At 34.6% G+C, this 17,248-nt stretch overlaps 1 protein-coding gene across 3 annotated transcripts in view; it reads right to left on the bottom strand.

Moving 5' to 3' along the window:
• The window catches only part of LOC129739612 (double-stranded RNA-specific editase Adar), a 184,358-nt gene that overhangs the window by 50,720 nt on the left and 116,390 nt on the right, over positions 1 to 17,248 (bottom strand). For 2 of the 3 annotated variants that reach the window (XM_055731092.1, XM_055731090.1), the window contains exons 3-4: positions 6,673 to 6,687; positions 5,977 to 6,173 (exon numbers count right to left, since the gene is read on the bottom strand). In XM_055731092.1, coding sequence (XP_055587067.1) covers positions 5,977 to 6,173; positions 6,673 to 6,687 — 212 coding nt within the window. The remainder of the gene's footprint in view (positions 1 to 5,976; positions 6,174 to 6,672; positions 6,688 to 17,248) is intronic. The other variant, XM_055731091.1, reaches the window with a different exon arrangement.

The following is a 17,248-nucleotide window of genomic DNA, read 5'->3' as shown; positions in this document are numbered from 1 at the left end:
TAAAAATGAAAAATTCTTGGAACATTAGAAACGAAAAGAATTGAAAATTCACCGAAATCTTGTTAACAAGGTCATTTGATTAAACCCTTTTCTACCGATTCCAGAGACAGCACTGACGTTCGAGAAACATGTAACAAGCAGTAACTACTCATTAGGACGCTATCTACACCCATTGAATATTTAAAACAACATTCCAACATCCCAGGAGACATTCGTGTGTCAGTTCAAAAATACCCCATCACGTGTGTTGGCATGGCTGACGTGAAAACGCAACCACCAGAAACGCGACCAACCAGACTGGACGAATCAATAAAACCCACTCAATTAGTAAGGTAGTGTAGGGTTAGTCAAAGTAACTATAGTATAGGAGCCCAGGTGTTTCCTTATTCCGTGTTACACGACGAGACGGGGAAAACAGTCAGAACCAGAAGTCGAAACGTGCGTACCGAAAGTCCTTCCCACGAAAGATAATCGGGTCAGATACTAATTGTTTTCCAAACGACCGGATCATTAACCACTTCATCAAATGTACATACCTTCAGGACGAAACGACGAGGAAGGACGATCTGATATTTGTGGCCAGTGTGAGAACGAGAGGTTGTTTGAGGGGTTCGGGAAAAGTCAAGCGTAGCTACCACCGAAAGACATAAAGCTGAACATGAACTCATTAATGACGAAAGGAGGCAATAGCCATGCCAGCCACCAATTTGTGGAGGTGGTCTCCTCCGGTATGATAATCTTCGTCCGCTAGCTAGGCTTTTAATGAGAAAGCGCAAAGTTTTTATGAACAAAACTTTACTGCTTGCCACTATTGCCAATCAGTGATAATTACAATATCGGTGGGCAGCATTTGGTCAGAAAGTTTATCATAATTATTAAGTTTGATAAGTTTATATCACTGTTTACTGAAAATTTACTATACATTTTTGATAAAAAAGAAACTCGTGTTAAAGGAGATTGGGCAAAAATGTAAGAAAACCGCACGCATTGGAGATCGGGGACATGTCACTGAATTTTACGCTCTGAATTCTTGACACTGGACTCTGAACTTTGTCTCTGGGCGCTTGACTTTTGATATTGAACTCTAAACTTTTGATTTTGAATTCTGATTTTTGAATCTGAACGGTGTATTCTTGGCTTTGGATTTTAGAATCGTGACTCTGGAATCTGAACATTAAGTTTGGACGTTAGACTCGGGAGACCTGACTTTAAATTCTGGGTTCTGAGTTTCGTCTCTTTAAAGCTGGACTTTGAAAACATAGCTCTGGACTCTGAGCATTTTTGAACTCTGGATTCTGTACACTGCAATCTGAGTTTAGGTTCTAGATGCTTCTTTTTTAATAATTGAGAAAGAAAATGTCCTCGGGAGTTGGTCTACTTCCCTAACCATTTTTTTTTTCAACTCAGTTGAAGTATCCGATGGGATGTCTTCGTGAGTATTCCGGACGGACGACAGACCTCAGGTCCAACAAACCGAGATGGAAACAGCTAGCTATGCTTAACTCTTTTTGCTAGACTATGGACACCTGACTCTTAATTCTTGACTTTGTACCTCGATTTTTTTTAACTTCGTACTCTGGACTATAAACTTTGATTCTGGACACTTGACTATGAACGTCAGAGCCTGGACTGACACTTAACTTTTTGATTCTGGACTCTGAACTTTACGTTAGACTCGGGACACCTGACTCTAAATTCTTGACTTTGGTCCTTGAACTTCGACTTTAACACAAGACTCTGTGTTCTGAATTTCGTCACTCAATGCTCGCTGGACTTTGAAAACTTAGCTCTGGACTTAGGCCACTTTTGGACTCTAGAATCTGTACTCTGAACTCTGAATTTCGGATGCTTAACTCCTTTCGGTAGACTATGGACACTGATCTCCTGAATTTTGACTCTGAACGCTCAACTCTTTACTGAATTTGAACGCCAAATGCTGCACTCGTGACTCGTGGAGGACCAAATATCCTTTCATATTGTATTCCAAACTGACGGTTCATGATCAAACGGATGTGCAGATGCAGAAATTTACTGTCACGAGTTGAACATAGAACACGCTAAACCACTAGGAAGATATTGGCACAGGTCTTACAGGTGAGTATGGAGTGCCAATTGCACTCCAAAAGAAAATTATGTTTAAAACAATTTATTTCTGTTCAGATAGTCATGTAGCTATCAAATCACTAAATGCGTCCAGTTCTAGATCAAAACTGGACAGCAATCGAAGAATTTGCTGAAGGCAACGGATTAAACCTTCTATGGGTACCCGGACATGAGAGAATTTTTGAAAACGAGTGCGCCGACGAACTTGCCAGAACAGAAAAAAAAATTCTGGCGAATCAAAATTGGTTATCCCAATATCGCCTTGTTGATTCAGAAATATTTTAAAACAAAAATCACTAGCAAAAAAGTTATGATTAAAAACATATAAAATTTGAGATATTTTTTTTTAATTTAATGTCATAATTTTGAAACGTTTATTGATACAATAAAGACTTCTTGGACAATGTTTCTAGAATTATTACGAGCTTGAAACTTTTCTCAGACATTATAGCTCTAAATTGGATGTTAAAAAAGTTAGTTTATTTTATCTCACTACTAGGTGTTTAAATAAATTTTTCAAAAGATTAATTGTATAGCCCTTGTAATATTGACAATTTGTCTCGAAGACTCTATAGGTCATAAAGGCATAGATTCGGCAGAAAATAGTTGTGATCCCCTTTTTACATGTTTTACCCTTTAGTCCTGAAACATCAACCTTTCAAAAATTATTAAATGTCTTTGTAAGTGAAGGTCTTTTGCTTTAAACAGCATCCAGTAAAAGTGAAGTATCAAACATGTATTTGTATTTTAGGAAAGCTGCAGATATATCAATGAAAGTCGATAAAACAAACAAATAGAATCATCTGACGCATCTGAAAAAGGCTACATATAGTAATCGAAGTAAGAATAGCACCACTATGTTTTGCTTGTTAAAATATGAATGATTGAAAATTACGAAAATTTTCTTCCACAGTTTGTTCTGAATTGCTTAACGGATTAATCAAGCATAAGTTTACTTTTTTTGGACCTAGCAATTGGCGTTGAAGACCAAAAATGTGAAAAAAGGGGTGCGAAATAAGAATAGCACCACTTAAGTTTTTCAACAAAAACAAGATTATTTTTAAAAATATTCTGTGTAAAATTGATTGATAATGCTTCTACGAATTATTTGAATAGATAACTGCATTTTAAGGAGCTTTCCAGAAATCCAAAGGTTTTCAAAGATATTCAAAGGGTGTTTTAAGAGATGCTCCTCTAGCGTTAAGGAATTTGATATTTGAGCTATAAAACTTTATCAAACTGCTTGATTTTTTTTATTAAGTATGATGCAAAACGATGAAACATAGATTTGAGGCTCTATGAGAAAACATAGATTTGAATCTAAAAAGCTGGTTGGAATTCAAAAATACTAATGTTTTTTAATAATCAAACACTATTTCTCTAGTTTTAAGTCATAGATGGCAGCACTATCTTGCCTTTTAACCAAATTCATGCCCATTTTCGAATATCCGGGATTTATTTGGGAGTGCTGGATGATTTTGGTCAAGAAATAAATACATGTACCGTGTGAACGCTTTGGAAATTCTAAGATCACTAAATCCAAAAAAAATTAGAATTGCATCAAGGTCACTAAAAGTGAACTTTTTGGACCGATTATCAGAATAAAGTTATACTTTGCGATGTAGCTTGATGGACCAGACGGCTAGCAGTATAATTGGTATGATTTGCAATTGAATCGGAAGTTGAGATGAGCAGGAATTTTGGCGGTTGTACATTTTTGTGCTGGTGATTCTTTTGCAAATCCGGAAAAGCTTTCTGCAGCGTGAACTTCTACAACACTGTGATTTTAAAATACCTCAAAATGATTCAATTTTACACAGTAAATTTTTAAAAACAATCAAGTTGTGCTATTCTTATTTCGCACCCCTTTTTTCACATTTTTGGTCTTCAATGCCAATGGCTAGGTCCAAAAAAAGTAAACTTATGCTCAGAACAAACTGTAGAAGAAAATTTTCGTAATTTTCAATCATTCATATTTTAACAAGCAAAACACATAGTGGTGCTATTCTTATTTCGCTCACTGTATGATTTTATCAGACCCTTCCTTTCTTACAGTGAGGATATAGGAAGGGAGGAGGGGGGGCCTCCATACCTTTGTGTTTGCTTGAAAGGGTATTTGGGTACGAGAAATGGTTCTACGAATCTTTGGTGCCTCTTCTTCCTTCCAGTTGGGAATTAGATAGAGGGGAGGGGGATCTTTTACGATTTTCAGCTAAACTGTAAAACTAATCAACCAAATGAAACCAAATTTGGTATGGGAAGGTATTTGAACACGAGAAATGTTACTATGGTATTTTGAGAACCGGGGATTTTTGCAGTGCGTACAATATAGATCAAGATGATTCAAAGATCATAAAAGCTTATTTCGTGGTCCTTGAAAAGTATAATATTTTTGTCACTTGAGAACCTAGATGTTTTTGTTTGAATATTTCTATAAAGATGGTAAGGAGATTTATTTTTTGGCGAAAAAATAATACTACTATAGGAAGTACGAAACTATTCCTCATGGAAATTTATTTAAGAAAATGCGTACTTTTGTAGAAAAGAGAAGTGCTTACTATGCCCCGGGTGCTCGTTATTAGAGTGTCCATTTCCCGGCCATTTTCCCTTTCCCGGGAATCAGGAAATCTGGTGGCCTGTTTCCCGGGAATTGCCGGGATCCCGGGAAATATTAAAAAACATGTAAAATAACATGTAAAATATTTTTTAACTTATTTTAATCAAACAAGTTAAACTGTTTTCAACGATGATTTATTAAAAACAGTCTAAAGAACTATAAAATAACCTGAATAAGTCAAATGATGAATTTATCCCTGCAATTAGGGGTTGATTAAAAAATATGTTTTTATTTGTTTGATTATTCCAACCATTTTTCGTTTTTCTAAACACATATTTGCTCCTCATATAAAAAACTATTTATTCTTCATTTTAAGGATTTGCAATTTATCTGGCTTTCAAAGCCAAAGGGAAACAAGTGCACGAATGTGACTTTCGAAAATCAGTCTACCTGCTACGCAATTTTTCATATATTTTTCGAACTTTTGTGGGATTTCGTTCAATGAATACGGTGTGGAAATACATATAATCTTTTTAAACTTACCTATTCGAATATAAAAAAATGTATCAAATGGCTGCAAAATCTCTACTGCAACAGGAATAGGCATATTCTCATTCAGTTTTGTATGACTATATTTTCAAAAAGAACATCTTCCAGGCTTTTCCAGAGAAAGAATTTAATACATGTCGGGAATTCCCGGGAATGAAACTACGATTCCCGGGAATCGGGAATTCCCGAATTTTTCAAATTCCCGGGAATTCCCGCCCGGGAAATCCCGGGACGGACATTCTACTCGTTATGCCCTTATCTCCCCTGTATGTGTTTCAAGTCGTATAAATGAGCCTTTAACCGGTCAGGTGGTCCAGGAGTGATGCCTTCATTCTGGCAGTAGAAGAAGGCATGACTTAGCCGGACTTTTTCCTAAGACTGCAATCGAAGCCTTAAATATCTTCTCCTGAAAAACAGATATGCATCTTTTTACCAGAGGATAAGTGGATTATGATTTGTAAACGAATTCATAGTGAAAAGTTTTTAAAATGTTCGATGCAGCAGAGACCAACCAAAGGTTTTTAATTGGATTGTGATTAATCACTGCAGCCAGTGCCACAAATAATTTGCAACCAAAAAACGATTAAAAATAATTTGTTTTATGCTAATTAAACTCTTCAACTCACGTCGAAGAAGCTATGACTTTTCAATTTTTATAAATCGATGAATCAGACCTCCCACCCACAGCCTTTCGATGGGTTGATAAACCTCCCCCCGTTTAAAAGGTAATTAATTTAATTCGAAATTAAGCGGGGAATCAAACTTACCACCACCGACATCGAGAAGAGGGGCGCGTGCACCGGTCCCGACTGCGACTCCAGATTGTAGACCAGATTGCGCTTCAGCTCGTTCAGCACCGCCACGGTATTCTTCGTTTGCGGAAGTTGATCCCCGGGCCCCGGATCCAGCCCTGCCTTCAGCTGTGCCTGGACCATTTTGCGGCGCTTCCGGGCCGCTGCATTGCCTGAAATAAAAAAGTGCGAAAGAAGTAATGGTGTGAGCCTCTAATACTGAGTATATGCGGAGCGAACCCAAATGTTGGATAAACAATAAACCTTAACCAGAAACCTGAATCGGTGGTGTGGTGGTGATTGATAAAAATGATAAGACACAAGTACCATCATCGGTGTGGTGGTTGATAAAATCGACAAGAGCACGTGACTGGAGGACAGAATAAAGAAGTGAAAACAACGAAAAAAAAAAAACAATGGCGAAGAAACCAACCGCAATATTCATGAAAGTGATGGAACGTGATGAGACACAAATGTGAGGGTGTGAGGCAGCTTGTGGTTGACGACAACAACAACTAAAATAACAGATACGTAACAGACGACGCAAAGGCAACAGAACAACAGACGAGCGTAAAGATAAACACGATAAAAATATAATTCAATAATGGGTCATTTGGGCGGCTAACGAAGAGGCAAATCTGGGTATGAAGCAAACCGAAAAAAAACACTTACCTGAGGGCAGGTTGACTATTTTAAGATCCCCACGACACGACGACAGTAATCCGCATTTTTTCGAGGGAAGCATGATTTGGTCGGTTAGTTTAGGAAAAAAGGGGGAAGAAATCGAAAAAAAAAGGTAATGTGTTAGTCTATATTATAGCTTGAATAAACGGTATTTCATCAATCGGAGGGTTTAGTTATTTGAATTAAAATAGTCGTTATGAGTTGTTGAGAATTTTTCAAAAGGAATATATACAGCAATAATGATCTAATAATTGTTAAATCGGAGATTTAATACTATAAATCAATCAAAATTGAAGAACTAATTGCTTTAAAAATCATCGAACTCAGGTGTTAGAAATAAATTACACTCTCTCAGTGTCGTAATCTTTTGGCTCCCTTAAAAAACCACAGCTAGTTTTGTCGCTAAAAATAATACTTCAAAAAATAACATTCCAAATCCTCCTACAACTTTTTCCTCAGAAATTGACCGTGCGCCGCATGACGGTGACGAAAAGTCAGTAATTTACATCCGAACCGCGATGCACGCTTTCCATCATTTTACCGCTTTAAGAAAGAGAGCAAGAACACGATGGGGGAAGCGGCTTATCCTCAAAAAAGAACTAGACGTCAACGATTGAGCCGTCTTTCGAGCTGAAGTCAGGTGACAGGTTGAAAGCGTGCTCTCGTTTTTCTGTTAGTCGATTTAGCAACTTACAGCTTAATCGATGATGAAATGTTGTACTTAATTGAAATTAAAGGCTGCTTGTGGACTAAAATATCCAAAAAACTATAACTAAAATGAATTCAAAATAAAAAGAAGATTTTAACCTCTATAGGCTCAGAGTAGGGGGGAAGCAGGCTATCTGCGCCTATTAAGCAGAATATTATTTTGATCAAATATTTCATCGAATATGTGTACAAAAACTATATACACATGACCAGGCATCTGTTTCCTGTACATTGAAGCAATGTTTATGTTGTAATCTCTTTCAGTTTTCGAGAAAAAATCTATGTCTTTTATAATTTTATGGAACCAACAATATTAAGGGTTACCATAATATGATGACAGTTCATCCATAAGAAAAAATATCAAATCTGTTTCGAGATCTTCAATGCTCTCTTAAAATGTTGATTAGAGCTAAGATTCGAAGTTAATCGAAAACTTTTTTTTTTTTGTTTCGATTATAGTCGTTTTACCATCTTTATGGCATTCGCGACTTTATCAACGTTGCAGTTGGCGGATCGTTATTGAAAAACTTATCCGGTACAACTGTGTTCGATGTTTACTCTTGGGCTCGAACTCACGGACATCGGCTCAGAAGACAACAGACTTGCCAACTGAGCTATATCACAAGCCCAATTAATCGAAAACGAAAAAAAAAAATTATGTTCGTTACGGAAATTTCGTTGAAAATTTGTGTGCTTTTTGTGAATATTGGCTGCAGGCATCACACTTGAAATTATAAATGTGTTCAAGGACTCAAAAAATGTTAACTTTTTTTTAAAGCATACAAATTAATTATCAAAAGACTTCACAGGGGTAGAAAAGTCAATTTAGTTATTGATTACAATTATTGAGCCTGTGATTAAGTTTACTCTTAACGCTGATTCGAGTTCAAAAAGCAATCAAACTTTAATTTGCAAATCTCAATTCTTGGTTTTGGAATTTTGTTTTTTAACCCGTTATTTATTGAGTAGGCTTTCCAGGTTTTTTCTGTACGTATCCAAACCGGGCAAATTGAAGAAAATATAAAAAAAAAAAACATACGAAAATGATTCTTACCAAGGCTCATCAGCGGAGTTCAAATGTTATCTCACAATTTAAAAAAAAGATGCTATTTTATTTCACTGAAACAAGATGAAAATTTGGAATTTCATAAAAATTGTGAATAATTTAATGAAGGATTAATAACCGTAATTTATGTTTGTTACTTTAATTTATCGGCCTTATCGGTGAACAGTGATGTCCCCCCGTTTCTGAGTTAAAGGGTGTCTGAGCTTATCTGAGCGATAACATTTCATCTTTTCGTTCGTTCGCACTGCAAGTTTTCATCTTGTGGGGCGAACCATGCTTGGCCTACTAATGCAACTCTATCTGTATCTACCAATTCATAGGGTAACGGACTTATTTTGGACCAGAGGACCTATTTTGGGCCACCTTGTCTAGTTCTCTTATAAAGTAACTAATTATGAAATTTTGTAGTGCATTGCATTAAGAGCTCGAGCAAAATTTTATGATTCGTTGCTTTGTAAGAGAACTAGACAATGTGGTCCAAAATAGTCCGTTACCCTAGTGGTTGGCCCGTGAGGAACAACAATTTGAAATGTGATGATAATGCTTTTAAATAAATTCTCACCGCTCATTTTAACTATCTTTCATTTCATCTAACCTTCTATCCATGTATATAAAAAAATCATAATCTTTAGATGTCTTTAGATGATGTACTAAAAAGGACATTACTTTTCACCGCTAAGGCCGATAAATTAAAGTTATCTTTTTAATAATTCTGGAAAACCCGACAACAACGACGCTAGATGAAGGAATCGATGGGGATAGTTGAAAGATGAAAATCCGACTAGTCTTGTTGTTTAAAACTCAATAGAACTTTTTTTATGCCGATTCCCCCGCCATGATAAAATTTCCACGGTGAAACCCGAGGGAATCGGAATAAAAATAGTTCTAGGAGGTTTTAAACCACAAAATCAGTTGGATTTTCATCTTTGATCGATTCCACTGTGTCGCGTTTTTGAGTGATTGACAAAAAAAGTTTTTTTTCACGAGAAGTGTAAACCAGGCTACGCGATAAAGTTTTTTTTTTTTTTTTTTTTTTGTAGCGGCCCACCACACTCCCCCACACCAAAAAGCTCATTAGAGCCCCCTGCTAATGGACGCTACTGTTCTCAGCATGTCTGGCAGCAACAAAAATTAATAAAAAACGCGGGCAAAATTTTACTCATGCTGAGAACTGAAATGTTTAAATTTAGTGCGAGGAAATGTAATGATAATACTAAATTAAATACTACATGGATCTCAATGGAAAACAGATTTCCTTTAAAGAGATCCACTATTTGATATTAATACTACTAAGCAAACATTTAATCAAATAAGACATTATAATTTAAATAATTAATAAAAAAAAAAAAAGAACACACAAAGAAACTAAATTGCTACAAAAATTAATTATAAAAGAAGAAAACTGGTCACTGATCGATCGGTTTTTAACGACTCAATTTTTCTTTTAATAGCTGTATTACTTTGATTTTGAACGTGGAACGGTTGTTGATGGTTTTTATTTCATTAGGCAAGGCATTGTACTTAGTTGGACCAATAAATGATATTCTTTTTTGACCTAAGGATGTCACGGATCGGCTTCGTTGTAAAAAATCTGACTGGCGAGTGTTATGAGTACGCAATCCCGTTGTAAAATGGATGTTTTGATTACTGAAACTTGTGTGTAAATTGTCGTAGACATATATTACAGTTTGTAAATCGCAAAGATCTTTTAATGGAAGAATGTTATGGGCTCTTAAGGTGTAGAGCTGTTGGGTAGGAAAGAGCAACGGTAGTCTATAAATATTTTTTAAGCATCTATTCTGGAGAGTTTGAAGTTTTTGTAAATTTGACAAGGAAGCTCTTCCCCATATCATAATAAGATAGTTAATATGAGAGTGAATAAACGCAAAGTAAAATTTCAATAAAACATGTTGAGGCACAAAATTTCTCAATTTCCATAGGATACCACAAAGAGGAGAAACGTTTTTCTCTAGATATTCTGTGTGACGACTCCAACAAAGAGTTTCATCTAGGTAGATTCCTAAATATTTAAAGCATTTTACCCTCTCAATAACATTTCCATTTATCGTTGGGTCAATATTCGGAGGTAATCTTTTATGTGAAGAATGAAATAACATGTATTTGGTTTTCGTATAGTTGAGTGAGAGCAAGTTGGTATTAAAATATTTAGATAACAATTTCAAGTCATTTTCAATTTGTTGAATGATAATATCAGTAGATGCTGCTGAGTAGAAAATTGCTGTATCATCAGCGAATAGGCGTGCTGTGCCTTTTAATGGTAAGTTACAGAGATCATTAACATACAACAAAAAAAGTAACGGACCTATATTGCTACCTTGTGGTACACCTATATCAATATTTCTTACCACGCTTTTGGTATTTTCAATCACTACAAATTGCTTCCGCCCCTCTAAGTAACTGCGAAGGATATTATTAGCTGTTCCTCTTATTCCATATTTGTCTAGTTTGGATAGTAATATTTCGTGATTCAATGTATCGAAAGCTTTTTTAAGGTCCAAAAACAATGCTCCCACAATATTTTTGGAATCAATTTTAGAAATAATGGAGTCGACTAGTTCTGAGATGGCAATTAGTGTGCTCGAGCCGGATCTGAAACCATATTGCAGCTTATAAAGTATGTCATGCTGGTTCAGGAAATTTACAATTCTGGTCACAAGAAGTTTTTCAAACACTTTACTAAAAACACTTAAGGTAGATATTGGACGGTAGTTGTTTATATCATGGGAATCGCCAGCCTTAAAAACAGGAATAACTTTTGCGATTTTGAGGCATTCAGGATAAATTCCAGTCTCTAAAATGTAATTAAAATATTCCTTAAGTATGATAGAGAATTTGTCATGGTAATTTTTTAAGACACTTACTGGGAAATTATCAGGTCCACAGCCCTTCTTATTTTTAAGGGATAGAATGACTACCCTTACCTCATTCACAGTAGCTGGATGTAGAAATATTGTATTTTGTACATGTTCAATACGGGATAAATGGTCAGAGCCAGGGTCAATTGGAATTTCCTCAGCTAACCTTTTGCCAATTGTGGAAAAGTGCCTGTTTAATTTTTCACAAACTTCTAAATTGTTGGTAGTGCTGCCTTCTTCATCAGACAGGTTGATTGATGTGGTTGGTTTGTTTTTACCCATGAGGGTGTTTATATTTCTCCAAAGCTTCGAATGTGGTGTGTTGTTCAGTAAACGTTCATAATATAACTTTTTGCATTCCTGTTTTTTTAAATACAATTTTTTATTTATATGACTCAACATTTGTTTTAGTTGGACATCATCGGGGTGCCTTTTAGAACGTTTTAAATAGTTGTTTTTAATTTTTATGAGTGTCCAAAGATCTAGTGACATCCATGGACAGTAGTTGCCTTTCAATTTTACATTTTTTTTTATTGTCCTAGTAGACATTGATCGAAAATGGCTGTAAGATGTTGTGATATCTTGCAAACCAACATTCACGTTATCTGGTAGTTGAACATTATTCAAATAATTCAAAAATAAATTGTTCAGTTTACAATGATCAGTAATTTCTTTCGTTAAAGTTGCCATTTGTTTATTACTTGATAATTTAAAGGATGTAATAAAATGTAAATGGTCGCTCACATCAGTAAAAATAGTGTCATTTTTCAGTCGGCCTAGATCAATCTGCTTAGAAATGACGTGGTCTAAAATATTATTAGTTTTTGGTCTAGTGGGGAAGGAGTTTGTGCAAACATAACCAAAGGATTCCAAAATCGACTTATATTTCGTAACTGTATTTAAATTGGTTAAATTTATGGGGACATTAAAATCACCTACAATAAGACAAGAATGGTTATCGGCAACAGACGCTAACAAGGATTCAATTTGATCGCAAAATGAGTTAAATGGAAATGCGGGTGGTCTATAGATGCCATGAACACTAAAAACTTGACCACTCAAAGATATTTGAATGCTTATCCTATGGAAACCTTCAATGACCTTATTTTCAGTAATTTTGAACTTTAAATTTGTTTTAATATACATAGCTAGACCTCCATAGGACTGGTCACGGCAAGAAAAGATCGAGGTGTATCCTGGAATGTTATAAATATTACAATTATGCTTCGCAACCCAAGTTTCACAAATAACAATTACATCAATACAGACATTTAAATGTTCAATAGTCTGCAACACACAGTCAAACTTATTTAAACTATTCATACTACATATATTCCATTGCAAAACTCTTAAATTTCCTAAATTGTTATCACAAGTTCTTAAATTAAAATCATCGACATTGTCATGGTATACATTAATTAGATTATCCATTAAATTATTTATATAAAAGGTAATCACAAGACCTTTTACAAATAAAATTTATTTTAATTCTGAATCATTATTCCTTTTGCGTTTAGGAGATGGGGTTTCCTTGGGAATTGATGAAACGCTTTTTCCTTGAGTGATGTGCTTGCTCATAAAATGGTTCATTTCAAGTTTTGTTTTAATAACATCTGGTTTAGAAGTATCTGTTTGTTTTACAAGGATAGCACCGCCTCTACCAGGCCAGACGTATTTTACTCCTAGTAAGTCCTGATATTCACGTAACTCGTTCAGAATTTCCATTGATAAAGGTGTAAGCTCGTCCCTAATTGTGATATTGAATGGTTTTCCGTTTAACACAAATGTCGGGTCAACTAAAGAGGAAGCGAGTTTCCCAAAGCTTCGTTGTTTATTGAATATCTCTTCTTTAACAAAAGTGTCTTTAAGAAATACTTTAATTGGTGGTAACTTTTCGTTGGGTTTATTCGAAGAAAGTAGTTTTACTGCATTTTCTATGTATTCAAGTTTTAAATCGTAACTAAAAGTCCCACATATTTTACGAACAAGTTCTAGAGTATTCTCGCCACTTTGAAACGGTACTCCAAAAATCATTAAATTTTTAGAAATAGCCTCTCTATTGAATCTATCAAGGTTCGTTTCTAGCTTTTGTACTTGATTTGAAAGTTTGGAATGTTTGGATTTGAGACCAGATACTTCTTCTTCAAGAGCATCTTTCCGGGATTTTAAATCTTTGAAATCCGTCTGAATTTCTTCAAATTTCGAAGATAAAAATTCCTGTGACGCCTCTATCGCAGAAGTAACTGATCTCATATCCGTTTTTACCGAAGTCAACTCTTTAGAAACAACGTTATAAACTGTTTCCTCAATTTTCATGTTGATATTTTCTATAATTGTCTCATGATCTTTACGTAGAGTTATAATTTTAGAATAAATAGATGCACAATTTGGGTCACAAAAATATTGCTGTGCTTTCATTTTGCGTGCAGCACTGCCAATTAGATTTTTACAACGTAGATGGACACTTTTAAAACAATACGCACAAGTAATAACTTTCTCAAGGTTGTTTTCCACGTTTTTACATTCAGTACACATTACTTCATTATCACATTCCATGTTCAGATCAAAATAAGATACAACTAAAAAGATTAAAAAAGAATCAAACTTGTTAAAAATACTCACAATAAAAATTAAACAAAAGGGGACTAAATGAGATATGAGGTAAATGTAAATTATGATGAGTACGGAGATGAAACTATGAGCTAAGACTGTGATGATATTAATAAGCAGCGTAATAATAATAATAATGAAAAAAGAAAAATGTTCAAGTCTACAATAAGCAAGGACAACACGTTAAAACTTATGTTCAAAAAGAAAAAAAAATTGATTAATATTTTAAAGTTAACTAATAATATCAAGGTAACAAAGTAGTAAATTAAAAACTAACTAAATATTACTTATAATTACAAACTAATAAAGCAATTGCCAAGAATATTGCAAAAATTTAACTCTGGAAATGAGAAAAAAAAATCTGTTGAGAATGATCGCTTTTCAGAACAAACAACTTTCAACTTTATGTTGCACTGTGTACGGCTTCCAAAAAAAAATACTTATACTAGTGACAAGTCACCAGCGAATCAGCACGAGCTAGTTATAACGATGTGTGCTACTGACGGAAGCAACAATACTTTCGTTCTACTCATGTGTGCTGGCTGCCTTCGCTTAATCTTCACCGCTAGCAACCGAGATTCACTAACAAGCTAGCAAGTGTAAGAAACACAACCCTTTGAAGTGCGCTAACAACAGAGACACACACTTTCGCACTACACGCAAGTGCTCCGAGGTTCGCCAAATACTACACCGCTCAGCGACGAGATTGACTAACAGCTGAGCAAGTGATAGAACCACAATCGTTTGCCCACGGGGCCGTTTTTTTTTCTTTCTTTGGTTGACCGACAAGCGATGATCGTAGTAGATGCGGTCGGAGTATCAACTTCGTCAACGACTTGTTTCAGTTGCAAATTAATATCGAAAGAGTTAGTTGTGAAGAGAAATGGAGAAATCTCACTTACTCACCAACCGAAGGAAGTGACACTCGATCAACAGCTCACCTTACAATGAATGATGGGTTGTTTTTTGGCACAAAAGAAAACTCTATTCAAACACATAAATACGGTCAAAAACACATAAATTTAGTACGGCCGAGCAAATTGAACACTTAGTAACGCCACTTTGGTTGATCACAGAATTTAGAGTAAATATTTCCGAAACAAAATCAAACTTAATTGCGAGCTACACCACAAGACGATCGATCAAGAAACCAGCGCTGCCAAAGATTTGATATTTTTCGAAATGGTTGATTCATTCCAATACGATAAATTCCAACTGATCAATTTTCATAGCGGTCAATTGCGAGTGCTTAAAATATAAAATTTGATGAGGGGTAACGCTGTTTGATAACAAAACAGAGCCTGTCTAAGAACTACTTTTTTGTAAATGATAAACTTTGATTTTCCTGTTAGCTACAGCTAAACTTTTGTGTTCTCGGACTTTAACTCACGGAATTCAACTCAGGAAGGAACTGATTGCCAACAGAACTATATCACCAACCCATTTTTGTTACTGATTTTTACTTTTTGAACGAGGAATTTAAGAAGATAAGCAGAAAAAAGACAATCAAATTTGAAAAAAAAAATGAAAAAAAGTCGATCTTGAAAAATAACTTTTACTTCTACAGACATGTAAATTGTATAAAAAAAATTCAGACACATTCAATTTCCTGTAACTCACGAATGATATTTAAAAAATGATGCATAAAACATATTATTTTTCAAAAATGGATCAAAACTACCCTTTATTTGTTTTCATTATAATTTTGAAAGGTGCAAGTATGCCCATTAGACTAGTTCACTTTTCGGCTTTTTTTTCGCAGATCAAAGCTGGACTCATATGGATTGTTTCTCATGCATTTTCAAGTATTTCTGCCAAATTTGAAATCTATTGAACTAATTTCTGTTCTGCACAATGAGTTTCTGTAAAAAAAGTCCATTTTTCTTGAAAATTTTCTTATAGGAGTACTAGCAAGCCTCTGTTGATACTAAATAATAATTTCAGAATGCATGGTAGTTGATATTATTAGCAATTTTATGGATCTGTTTTAGATAATCGGAACAAACCGGAAAAATTTAAAAAAATCACAAACTACCAACTTGTACAGAAATTTCACTTACAATTTGAAGGTTTAAAATCTGCAGTAAATCCGAAAAAAAAAATCCAAAAATCTTTTCTTGTTAATATAGCCCTGTTGATTATCAATCATTTGATGTTTAAGATGTAATTATCGCAAGAATAGGAGCAAAGTTATTCAAATATTAATGCATCAGTTTTTAAATCATAATTATGTTTCTATTCAAGTTTTAGCTTCATGCAACCTAAAACACGTGGCATCAAGAGAACTTGTATACAACTTGATAAAAGCACGCGCTTTTTTTTAACTCCTGGCCCAGTCATGGGCCACTGGATTGAATAAAATATCTTTGCTTGTGCACAAGTTGGTGTGGAAAAAACTTGAATGAAAAATATTTTATCAATTCAAATTTGTTGAAAACATCTGTGAATAACTTGACCGCTATATCCAATTTGTATGTTTATTACATAGAAAGAAAGGTGATAAAAAGGCTAGCTTTACAAGAAAAGCTTTTGGGAAAAAAAATGTTCTAACTTACTACAGATTTTTAACTTTCAACTTGTAAGTAAAATTTCTGTACAAGATGGTAGTTAATGATTTTTTATTTTTTTTTCGGTTTGTTTTGAACGATTATCTAAGACAAATCCATAAAACTGCTAATAATATCAACCACCATGCATTCTAAAATTATCGTTTCATATTAAAAGGTGCTTGCTAGAACTCTCATAAGAAAATTTTCAAGAAAAATGCACTTTTTTCACAAAAACTCATTGCGCAGAACAGAAATTAGTTCAATAGATTTCAAATTTGGCAGAAATACTTGAAAATGCCTGAGGAACAATCCATATGAGTCCGGCTTTGATCTGCGAAAAAAGCCGAAAAGTGAACTAGTCTAATGTCCATTGTACAGCTAATTTATCTTGCATTTGATATGTGAAACTCTTAGATTTGTTCTAGTGATTAAAAAAAAAGTTTTTGCTTTGTCTTTTTCTTCTAGACCAAAATGTTTAGAAATTTAGTAAAAAGCATTCAAAACAACAGTAGAAATAAAAAGTATATTTCGAAACGAAGGTTTGTGTTTGAAAACTACACAGCAAAAAAAGTGTTGCGATATTACATCGAAACGACGTACATAATAAATCAACATATTAATGTTACTTAATATTACACAGCACAACAGCTTGAGTTCTGGTTGCTATCGAAAAAGCTTCAAGTTTTTTTTTGCAGAAATTTTTTTTAAGAAGAATTTACCGAATCAGTACTATCAATCTTCACCTCTAACAGCAG

This window comes from Uranotaenia lowii, chromosome 1, assembly GCF_029784155.1.
Source record: "Uranotaenia lowii strain MFRU-FL chromosome 1, ASM2978415v1, whole genome shotgun sequence".
Classification (NCBI taxonomy): domain Eukaryota; kingdom Metazoa; phylum Arthropoda; class Insecta; order Diptera; family Culicidae; genus Uranotaenia; species Uranotaenia lowii.
The sequence above is the reverse complement of the archived record's forward strand: the minus strand, read 5'-3'. Positions and strand labels throughout refer to the sequence as shown.